The 12,247-nt window shown below is 40.0% G+C and overlaps 1 protein-coding gene across 1 annotated transcript in view; it reads left to right on the top strand.

Moving 5' to 3' along the window:
* Positions 1–2,109: 2,109 nt before the first annotated feature.
* The window catches only part of LOC106820866 (phospholipid scramblase 1-like), a gene marked incomplete at its 5' end in the record, with an annotated part of 12,755 nt that continues 2,617 nt past the window's right edge, over positions 2,110–12,247 (top strand). The window contains 4 exon segments of the mRNA XM_014825460.1: positions 2,110–2,187; positions 11,029–11,177; positions 11,655–11,822; positions 11,951–12,112. Coding sequence (XP_014680946.1) covers positions 2,110–2,187; positions 11,029–11,177; positions 11,655–11,822; positions 11,951–12,112 — 557 coding nt within the window.

Below are 12,247 nucleotides of genomic sequence, written 5' to 3'. Positions count from 1 at the left end.
GGTACGTTCCGGTATACCGGACCGTACCCAGGGTACGTTCCGGCAGTACCCTGGGGGACACAGACCCTCTCAGCCTTAGTAACGGCATGCAGTACACATCGTACACGCGTTTTACATGAAAGTGCGATGGTAACCTCGTAATTTCTCACAAAATCTGAAGTTACATAGAACATTTGACCAATTTAGTGGTGTCGGTTAGTCATGGTCACGGATATGTCACAGTAAGTACTAACAGTAGATGTTTCACATACGTTCACCCATTTTGCACACAGGCGGTCGATCATTGTGAAAAATAGAAAAACGCTGATTTCTTCGTTTCAATTTCTGCCATAGTAGCTGGTGTATACTATAAATGGATATTTCTCTGTGATTACAACTCGGAATAATTTCATTTTACACTCGTTTTAATGGTAACATATTGCTGTAAAAAAAGTGCATCCGTGATTGTTATTAAGTGCTGTATTTTATGTGTTATGCTTCCTTATTTGGGAAATTTTTCAATTCAAACACAACTATAGGCAGTTTTTTCCATTATTTACGGTAAATATTCCTGACGCGCTTTTTTGGTTCATATTGTGCTTAACTTGTGGCGAAAGTTTTGTGCTCTCACTCTTTCTGGTAATTGAGAAATATCCAAAATACCATTTTTACATAAAAATTCAAAATTTATGTGGTAACATAATTAGGTGCTGGAAATTTCATGAAATTTTTTGGCTTGAGCATAGAGGTACATCTCATCTATAAATAAAACGTGATTGATTCGATTCATTTGTCAATAAACGTTTACTCTTCATTAGAGCAATACCCATGCAAAAGGTGGAGAGTATCCTTAATCTCTTAACGTGTCCAACCCAGCATTGTCAAAATTCTACACTGCACATTACTTGTAGTCTGTCTGGCAGCTGAAATGCAGCGTAATGCAAGTGGATGTACACAAGGGAAAACCGGTCTGCGTTTTTTAACGTTAGCATGTGCATTAAAGCCTTAAGCACGCCGCAAGCGGCTTGTGCGCAGTGCGCACCAGTCTAAAGATACCTCGAGCCGCTCTGCATTTACACTAATGCACGCCGGCCCGTGCGTTATCTGTATAATAACCTCTATTATGAAAATAATCCATTCTAGAAAAAACGTTAACACAAAATTAGTAGCATTAAATTTATAGTAAATTTATATAGTTTATAACTTTATAGAAGGGTCACACAAGCATTGACTAGTTAATTGGTACTGCCATTATCAGACTCACGTTTGAATCCATGGACATTTCCTTATTTCCACAAAATTCTAGGATTCCATAGCAATAGTATAAATAGACACAGAACAACTGTTAGGTACACACCTATTTACATTTTCATCCTTCACAAAAGACTATATATAACTATAAGCTAGCAGGTTCTTACAAAACTAATACATTTACACTTACTTTCGAGCATTTCTTTCTGCTGTTGAACAAGTAGCTGATCAATCTGCGTTAGGTACTCCAATCCAGGGGGTATAATAGGAACTGAAATTGAAAATAATTACTACATAAACACTGCATATACCTTACGCACACCACTTGAGTTCGCCGTGCGCACCAGTCTAAAGATACCGAGCGCCGCGCTGCATTTACATTGATCGCACAACAGGCCAAGTGCGTTATCTGTTTTATAAAATTGCGACACACACAATTAATTGAAAATAAATAGTAAGTCTAGATCACGAAAATTTATTCCAGTCCCGAAAGTCAAAAACAAACACATTCACAGTTTAGTAAATTGCTTCACACACAATTAACAGTATGTCTAGATAAACAGTCTAGATAAATAGTCTAGATAAATAGTCTATAAAATCAATAGTAAATCTACATCTCGAAAATTTCAGTTTGATGCTTAATTATTGTAAATGTTAACATAATCGCGAGCGTGCAATATAACTTTTTTTTGCGCTTTTTTTTGCACGGTTTGGCGTACATTGTAACAATAACAACGGCGTGTCACGTGACGCGTTTTGACCAATCATGATGCATAAAATATCCGAGCCATTTGATAATACTGTATATATGGTTTGGTAAACCAGTTATACTGTATAATTATTTTTAAAACAACTATATTGTTTTAATTCTGTTTACAGTCTTCACAGGATGGGAGAGTCAGAACAAGTACAAGATTGCCAATACATTGGGACAGCCAGTCTATTTCAGTACAGAAGGTGAGTTGCTCGTTTTTGCACAAAACTGCCAGCTACGTATAAGAAAGAGATTATCAGAAGTACACTGAAGACAAGTTTAGTTACTGTGGAATTACTGACAACCTGGATCAAGTTGTTTGAATAGCAGGCAGGCCAGCTGCTCCAGTATTGCTTGTCTGAAGCTATTTACCTAAAGCTTCATCTTATATCTCGTTTACACAACAAATCTCTGAACCACAGAAACAGCAGCAAACCATTAGAAACAGCAGACGACGCAGACAAAATATAAGAACGTCAGCGAGGGCAATAGGTTATACTTATAGGTTACCAGATCAGCTGTCACTCATTTTGGTTCAGGCCAAAATTTGACAGTATCTGCATGATGAAATAAATACTTTCGAACTCGAATGTTTGGAAGAGCCATGGGAGGAATTATACAAGTTTACACTTGTATCTAATGCTGTCCGTCTATTTGCACCACGTCTATTAGACCAATAAATTGTGCCCTAACAAATTTTATATTCTGATGTTATTTTAGGTGCCTAAAATTACATCAGAATATAAAAAATTTTAGGGCACAATTTATTGGTCTACACGTCTATGAGCACAAAGCTGTGATGGTTAATTTCCCGATCGTGTTCGTATCTTGCATAGATTCTAACCTGTGTGAGCGACAATGCTGTGCAAATGCTCGTAGCTTTACGATGGCCATCGTTGACACGACCGGGAGAGAGGTGATATCGCTGGAAAGACCTCTCAAATGCACATCCATGGGGGGCTGCTGCTGCTGTCAGTGCTGCTACAACTGGTTGCAGGTCAGTTGATAAATGCGATGCTTAGACATTTGACAATTTATTCATTGCTCTTGACAATTGAAGAGCTATGATCTTGAGTGAGACGACCATTCCCTGTTTGGATATTGTCACTTGACCAGTTAGGCTCGCCTAGTTTGTACATGGTGCATGCCAAAATGTCAACTCTTTGGCATGGCGTTGCTATTTGTTATTAGAATCCTATCACAATGTTAATTAGCTAGAGCTATTCCACAATGATACCATGCAGGTATGATGCCCATATAATGCCCATACCCATCATACCCCATACCCATCATACCCATATGATGCCATAGGTTAGTTATGGCAATAGGAGATCGATTGGTTGATTCTAACTATCGGATGATTAATTTACCTTAGGCTTATGTATTTTTTAGTATGCGTATAATTTCGTTCTTAAGCCACATGTATGTATGTTCCTCCACTCTCCAAGACCTCCGAGTTCACATACGGACACTGAAGAATACAAGCGTGAATTAGATGCGATTATTCATCAACATAACTTAAATAGTCGCTGTAAATTCGAGTAATAATATTTGTGCAGGAAGTGAAAGTCTATGCACCCAGAGGATCCCTGATTGGTACCGTTCACGAGAATTTCAACTACTGCGTTCCAAAGTACTCTATCTTTGATGCTGCACACGACGAGATATTCCGCATAGAGGGCGACACTTGTGCGTGTGCTTGTATAGGAGGAAACGTTAACTTTGAGGTAATTTTTAGCTCACCTTGACATCGTCAAGCTGAGCTATTGCCATGAGTCGTCGTCCGTCGTACGTCCGTCCGTCCCTCCGTCCGTCCGTCCGTCAACATTTCGCTACGGTCAACGATAACTCAGGAACCGTTTGGGCCACATGTTTATAATTGGGTATAGTTGTTACTGCTATGCTCCCATATTAAACGTCCTATTTTGAAGCACGCATCGACGTACTTCGAGCCACAGGCAATTTTTTGGCAAAAATGGGAATTGCCATTAGTCAGTTCAGGTTCAAACCGATTTTGCCCTTCCATTTTTGGTGTTCCGTGAATTGAATACGGCTAGGAATTTTGATATTTACAAACATTAGGCAAATTACGTATGGGTTTGGAATTATATAGCATTTATATAGACACAAACAGTCTGTGGTGTCACATCGATCTGGTTCGTTTACAATATTTCATTGACATATGTTCTAATTGCAAAATTGGTATTCCTCTCCACCCTAGCCGATAAAAGTCTATATTAGCAGCTAAAGTTTTACAAAAATGTCGGACGCAGCATAACCTATTTATTTTCACGCCATCGCTACAAAGGCGGCATATGCGCCATCTACGAGCTGTCGAATTGCTGTTATTTTGTGTTTATAAATTATTATTGCCGATATACAAGATGGCAATCGTTTCTAAAATGTAGTCGAGATTGCTCAATTAAAACTGACTTTGCTTACTTACTCATTTTGTCCTTTTTTTGTGGTGAGCTACAGTGTCATTTGACACTTTTCATTCATAATTTGCTTACCTCCTTCTAGTTACTTGTTCCTTGTCTTATCAAGCCAGCCCAAGCTGCAACAGTCCGTCGTGACAGACTTTAAGTTGTGACTTCTATTCATTTCATGTGCTTGTGGTTTGCGATTTCTGTCATCTGCCACGGCGCTCGTCGTTGAGCGAATGGCCGAATTCAGAGAACAGTGGACTGGACTTGTGCGAAGTGGTTTACTGACGCCCGACAATTTTTAGCGGGTCAGTTGTCCATTGGACCCTTGACGTTAACATGATAGTAGCGATTTTCTGGGAGCACTCTCTCCTGATTGTGAGTAGCGCAGGTACGGTTTTTAATTTATTAGGAAATTGATTATTCGAAAATTTTTTCAGGCTTGGCAGCAAGTTGATAGAGCTTCAGGGCAGAAGATTTGCTTCAAAGCAAGTTGATTGCCTGATTATATATATAGTGCTGCGCCGATGCCTGGTTCTGGCGTTTGATGAGCCAATTGTAATGAAAAATACAATAAACAAACAGCAAGGATGTATGTAAAATTACCAGATGTTAAAAGATTTTGTTATTAAAGGCATTTCCCTGCATTGCATAACCGAATTTTATCTTCAAGAATATTAAGACGGTTACTTGATAGATATTCTGTTTTACTTACGGGCCTGAATTTGGCCATACAATTTTATGTGAGTGTGTCGCTTTTGTGCAAAATGTATTTTACGTGCTATTCTGCCTCTTATCTATTTCAGACTTTGTCTACTTGAAAGTAAACGGCTTAAGAGCACCAGTTTTGGTAATCTTTCCCTCCATTAGAAAAAAGATGAGCTTATTAGCTAGCTCTTATGGATATATTTTGTAAATTGATCTTCAGTTATATTGAGAGTTTTTCTTGTTTTCAGTTTAACAGGTGCTTGTTTTGCACTGTATTTGAATTGGAATACATGACTGTAATGTTTTTTCATCATATCGGATGTTCTAAATAGTGTAGATAGAAATCGAAAGCATCTGACTAGTGACACTAGATTGCTTTACTCCCACATGGAGTGCGGAGGTGTAATAGTAGGGTGACTACTCCTACGGCAACGTTGATTGTAATGACGTATCAATTCTATGGCAACGAAAATGTGTATACTTAATGTAATAAGAACAATGCTGCCTTAAATACCAAATACGCTGAATAATATTAAGTTAAGGTCACCTTAATTTTGGGGTTTTTAATTCAGTATTAATACAGTATTATCGGACGACAGCTTGAGAAAATAGTTAGGCTCGTTTTTTCTTTTCCTATGGCCAAAAAACGTTTCCCCACATATATATTCTGCAAGATCGTAGCAGGATATTATCAATTTATTATTGATTTCTTATGACTATTACCAGTTGTATAATTGCTGCTATGTGTATGATTTTAAATAATTTTTAAGTGTTTATTAGGCTTTGGGTAAATGCTTTTCATTTAATAATTTTGTTTGAATATGCATGTGTATTATCGCATAACGTGATGTTGTCGTATATTGTGTTTGTCACCTTGTAATGCGACCCATTCCCTGGCTCTCTAAATCCTTTTCTTGTGTACATTCTTCTCGTTAATCACTGTTTAGTCAGGGCTCTGCTTTCACAACAGCTTAGTCAGACTAGTGATTTAGCACTTCCCTTTTATAGGTATTGGTGGTGGGCACTTTGCGTATGGGTTTGGATCATTGCAATGGCGTAGTGATGCACAACGGGTAGCAGAGGCCAACTCTGACCAGTTTAATACTTATTGTGAAGATGCATTAAGACTGAAAAGGCTACGTATTACTGAATGAACTAAAATTGGGGGTTTTAACGGCTAGAGAGTGGGGCAACCGAAGTCGCAGCAATAAGGTAAACAGGGGTCACTTGTGATGTTCTGTAACATACCTTTCAATTAGTTTGGAAGGATGGGTCTACTTGACCGCATGTTGATTAAAAAACGTTCACTTTACGCGTGCTTAGTTCTCGGGTTATTGTTTTTGCGCAAGTTATATTTTACCTATGTATTAATAGAAACATATGTTCCTATATGTTTCTTAACAATAGACTTAAACTTAGATGTTTTTTTTCAACTCACTTTATATGCAAGCGAAGATTGTCGATTGAAACTGTGTTCTTTTAAATGCGCTGTATTCGGAGGAAAATCTATTACATTTCAAGGTTGAAACTTTTTCATTTCTAAGCCATGTATCTTTCAGGGATAGAATTCTCGATGGAATCCACTTTCTTCACGTTTTTGGCTGTGTACTGTAATTTTTATGATTGCGTTGTATCTGCCACGGACCTGTTCGTCTGAGAAACAAAATATCGCTGAGAGGGTCTATGTCCCCCAGGTACTCCGGAACGTACCCTAGGTACTATTACATATGCCGGACCGTACCTCGCCTACTCACTAACGAGTCGTAGGGAGTCGCCTTCGCCTACTCTCTACCCTAACCTAACGCCTAACCTTAATCCTAACCCTAACCATCTAGCATAACGTTACAGGCGTACGTTCGGTATTACCGCGGACCGTAGCCCCAGGTTACGTTCTGGCAGTACCCGTGGGGGACATAGACCCTATGAGCACACTTCATGAGTCAAAAATGTCAGACCTTGCTGAATGACATTCTCACTTCAAAGTTTAGTGAAATCTCCAACATGCTATCGAGTGGCATAATAGCCTAATGAATTCTAAAACAACACGCCCAAGCATTATTATAAACTGGGGGTAAACAAGTTTACGGTGTAGCATGCCCTAGAACCTTCCCCTAGGCCTTAAACCCATGTTTAAGTGTTTGCCCAGTATTATATCATTGTAAAATTCCTATATGTTGTGCTTAAATTTGTTCTATCCTCGTATATATAAAACACCATACTACATATATATATGTGTGTGTGTTGTGTGTGCGTGCAGTGTACCGGCCGTTGCGTGCGGTGCGTGCGTGCGTGCGTGCGATGCTGTGCGTGCGGGCGTGCGTGCGTGCGTACGCGATGCGTGCGTGGCCGTGCGTGCTGTGGCGTTTGTGCGCTGTTTTTAATGGGTACTCATACCAACAGCGTTCCAGATTGTCTCACTCCTATTAATTGAAGATGGTACAATATTGGTAATCTCGATCATGTGTAATGCAATGGTTGTAGCCGGGAAAACTAATGAACATACAGATCTAGTAATATTTTCTTCACGTAGTTGTTGAGATAAGTTTTAAAATTCGTTCGCAAATATTTAGTGACCTATTAATTGCTATGCAAAATAAGTTTGATGAATTATATTGTGCAAACCCACGTTTCGTTAACAGGAAATTAATGTTAAAGTTATTAACCCGTGAACGATCTCTGTTGCCCAATAACTGTGATTTGGGCATAATTATTTTGTCACGTACAAACGCTTCTCATTTTCTTTATCTGTTTTCATAGCCTGGTGTACCTGGTGCAATAGCAGGCACACTAGCGGTCTATTTTTTCGATGAACATCCGTGTTTTGATTGTCAGCCATTTCATGAAATTATCTTTTGCACCGGGTCATTTCGTCGCGGTGTTGGTATTTTTTATTAAACGCGTATAATTTTTTTTCTGGCAAGTGTTTATTGGGGGAATTTCGGCTAAACTAGTGATAACATCGAGCAGCTACCGTTAGTAGCTCATAAAGTTACTAATGATATATGTTGCCGTATCCTCCACGTCCTAAGATGCTGAAGCTGAATAACGACAGGGTGATAATGATCGAAAGAAACTCGGTAAATGTTTGGCGTTCATAACTATAAAAATTCATGGAATATTTTGGGATGCTTTTCACGAAGAAATCTCATTCTCTCTCATTGAAGCCTGAGAAATACTGGTGTTCTAAAGATTATGTTCAATGTAACCTAGACAATATGCCAAAATTCTATTGCAGAGCTAGAGGTAGTTTGAATATACCGTACATGGACTAGGTGAGATAGTCGGTCATGAGTAGTATTGAGCTACCGGTACCTGCATCTTTCGTGGATGTGGGCAGCGTGGGGCTCATAGGGTCTATGTCCCCATGGGTACTCGCAGGAACGTACCCTTGGCGTACGTCCGATAATTACGAACGTACCTGGTAACTATTTGATATTGAGTTAGGGTTAGGGTTAGGGAGTAGGCGTAGGCGAATCCTAGACCGTCTAGTGAAGGAGGTGCAGGGTATCGCTCCGTCATAGTTATGATAATACCAGGCTGCAGGTTTACCGTGTCCGGACTATACGCGATCGTATCCAGTGTTTACGTATTCGGCAGTACCCTGGGGACAGTAGACCCCTCTCAGCTGAAAGTGGACTTAATATGGACATTAAAAAATTGGAAAAAAGTTATTTTGTGAACACCCGCACGCGCTTTAAAACCAGTATTAAACTTCATCTATATTGTACGGGTTATTTGCGATAGATATCTAAACAACAGATCACGGTACGCTATTTTCATGATGGTTTTGATTGCTTGCGCCTGTCTTTTATTGTGTTTTAATTAAGGGCGATTTGGAAATTGACAATAAAACAGACCAGTATTCTATTTCTAGATCCTACGTTGGGTATAAAACAGCAGTGTATAGTGTTTCTTACATAATTAATAGGTTTTTGGAAACGGGAGGTAAGCAGTGTTATACAGAGGCATTGGCTTGATTTATTTGCCCTCCATGCACGGTTTTTATTGGGCGCTATTGCATAGTAATTCTCATGTCGGGGTCCCGAAACCGGTGAGTGTGTTTCGTTGGAATGAGCTTTATTAATCAATGCCTGGTTTTAAAACCAATCTTCCATGACTTTTTTCTCTTCTTTAAAAGATATTAATAGATTCTTTCGCCATTCGTTTCTCCACTCTATCTAGATGTACGCGTTTTATGAATGCCATGAATAAAATTCCAAAATATACCTATTACACCTGATTTATNTAGCAGCCTTAGTCAGTAGAGGTCGGTATTGTGCAAGTTGGTTAAAGGGAGACAGAGAGATACGTTCGAATCCGTCTGGGGGAAAATTATTTGACGTTTTATTTTTTCCATGTAATATTGTAATGTTCCTAATGTTATTCTATTACGTAGACAACTCAGAATAAAGATAACGAAATAACGCAATTCATAACGTGATAATGAAATCAACGTATAGTTAGCCAATATAGCAGTAGAGTCTGACATTCCAAGGAACGTTCTGTGTTGTCTGCGGTCTCTAATGTAGGGCTGCTCGCCGGCGGCTCCGTGCAGTGTTCTTAGGGTTTGTTGGAGACGGGGTACTCTTGGGTGTGTGGCCGTCTTTCATGGGAGCCCTCTTGTCGGGTGGAGGAGTATGCTGCGGGATGTGATGAAAAAGAGACAGTGGAACACCTGCTATGCTGTCTGATATACGAAAACCAACGAAATGAAGTGTGTGGCTCAAAATACATCTTAGAGCTTCTCAATGACGCCTCCGCCAAAGTTCCTCGAGAGGATTTGCCGCCTGGCCGCACCTGGCAGCCCACGTACTGAGCTGTGATACTCCGCATCACAGCCACGGAGAGAGTAGACTACAGAAGAAGAAGAAGGGAACGTTCTGTGATGGCGCGGATAGTGGTTATATCTGATGAATACAGATCCTTCCAGCAGGGAAGCCATCTTGTTCTTTGCGTAGCCTGGTGTTTACGGCGGGTTTCCCACTGTCCATGATCAGCCTTGTCAATATCTTGCAAGGTACGGACAGATTCTATATTCCTCTCTCCTTATAATTCCAGAAAGTCGATAAGAGCTCATTTTCCAGGAAGTTAATGATATTCTCTTTTTGCCATTCCTCGGACACTATCTTTCCAAGATATATTTAAAAAAGGTCTGGTATTATGCCTGTTGCATTGCCCTAGAACTATTTTTAGTGCGTAAATCTTAAATTCTTCAGTGCTAATGTCTGAACCAGAAGCTTCGGGTTCGTTGGCTTTGCTGGTGGCTTGCGTGATTGAATTCTTCGTGATGGGTCATGAATTAATGTAGGCCTACATCTGTAGTTTGTCAACTACTATGGTTCGGGTCTTCACATGACTGCCCGTATGTAGGGCGCTGAAATAATTTTTCCATCTCACGAACTGGTAGCCTTGTTTGCTTTGTCCTTTCTCATCTTTACCCTTTACTGGCTTACTCATGTATAGGTTCTCCTTCCTAGANTTACTGTGGAATTACTGACAACCTGGATCAAGTTGTTTGAATAGCAGGCAGGCCAGCTGCTCCAGTATTGCTTGTCTGAAGCTATTTACCTAAAGCTTCATCTTATATCTCGTTTACACAACAAATCTCTGAACCACAGAAACAGCAGCAAACCATTAGAAACAGCAGACGACGCAGACAAAATATAAGAACGTCAGCGAGGGCAATAGGTTATAGGTTACCAGATCAGCTGTCACTCATTTTGGTTCAGGCCAAAATTTGACAGTATCTGCATGGTGAAATAAATACTTTCGAACTCGAATGTTTGGAAGAGCCAAGGGAGGAATTATACAAGTTTACACATGTATCTAATACTGTCCGTCTATTTGCTCCACGTCTATGAGCACAAGCTGTGATGGTTAATTTTCCGATCGTGTTCGTATCTTGCGTAGATTCTAACCTGTGTGAGCGACAATGCTGTAAAAATGCTCGTAGCTTTACGATGGCCATCGTTGACACGACCGGGAGAGAGGTGATATCGCTGGAAAGACCTCTCAGATGCACATCCATGGGGTGCTGCTGCTGCTACAGCTGGTTGCAGGTCAGTTGATAAATGCGATGCTTTGACATTTCACAATTGATTCATTGCTCTTGACAATGGAAGAGCTATGATCTTGAGCGAGATGACCATTCCCTGTTTGGATATTGTCACTTGACCAGGTAGGTTCACCTAGTTTGTACATGGTGCATGCCAAAATGTCGACCCTTTGGCATGGTGTTGCTATTTGTTATTAGAATCCTATCACAATGTTAATTAGCTAGAGCTATTCCACAATGATGCCAGGTAGATAGGTTAGTTATGGCAATAGGAGATAGATTGGTTGATTCTAACTATCAGATGATTACCTTATGTATTTTTTAGTATGCATATAATTTCGTTCTTAAGCCACATGTATGTATATGTTCCTCCACTCTCCAAGACCTCCGAGTTCACATACAGACACTGAAGAATACAAGCGTGAATTAGATGCGATTATTCACCACGTTGCTGTAAATTCGAGTAATATTATTTGCGCAGGAAGTGAAAGTCTATGCACCCAGAGGATCCCTGATTGGTACCGTTCACGAGAATTTCAACTACTGCGTTCCAAAGTACTCTATCTTTAATGCTGCACACGACGAGATATTCCGCATAGAGGGCGACACTTGTGCGTGTGCTTGTCTAGGAGGAAACGTTAACTTTGAGGTAATTTTTCATAATTTGCTTACTCCTTCTGCTACTTGTTCCTTGTTTATCAAGCCAGCCAGCCTGCAACAGTTCCTCGTGAAGACATTAAGTGTGAACTTCTATTCATTTCATGTGTGGTCTTGCAGATTCTGTCATCTGCCACGGGTGAGCGAATTGGCCGAATTCAGAAGCAGTGGACTGGACTTGTGCGGGAGATGTTTACTGACGCCGACAATTTTGGCGTTCAGTTCCCATTGGACCTTGACGTTAAAATGAAGGCGATCCTTCTGGGAGCTCTCTTCCTGATTGTGAGTAGCGCAGGTTTTTAATTTATTAGGAAATTGATTATTGAAATTTGTTCAGGCTCTGCAGCAAGTTGTAGAGGCTTCAGGGCAGAGATTTGCTTCAAAGAATTGATTCCTGATTATATATATAGTGCCTGT

Source organism: Priapulus caudatus, unplaced genomic scaffold (assembly GCF_000485595.1).
Source record: "Priapulus caudatus unplaced genomic scaffold, Priapulus_caudatus-5.0.1 Scaffold50, whole genome shotgun sequence".
Taxonomy (NCBI): domain Eukaryota; kingdom Metazoa; phylum Priapulida; class Priapulimorpha; order Priapulimorphida; family Priapulidae; genus Priapulus; species Priapulus caudatus.
The sequence above is the reverse complement of the archived record's forward strand: the minus strand, read 5'-3'. Positions and strand labels throughout refer to the sequence as shown.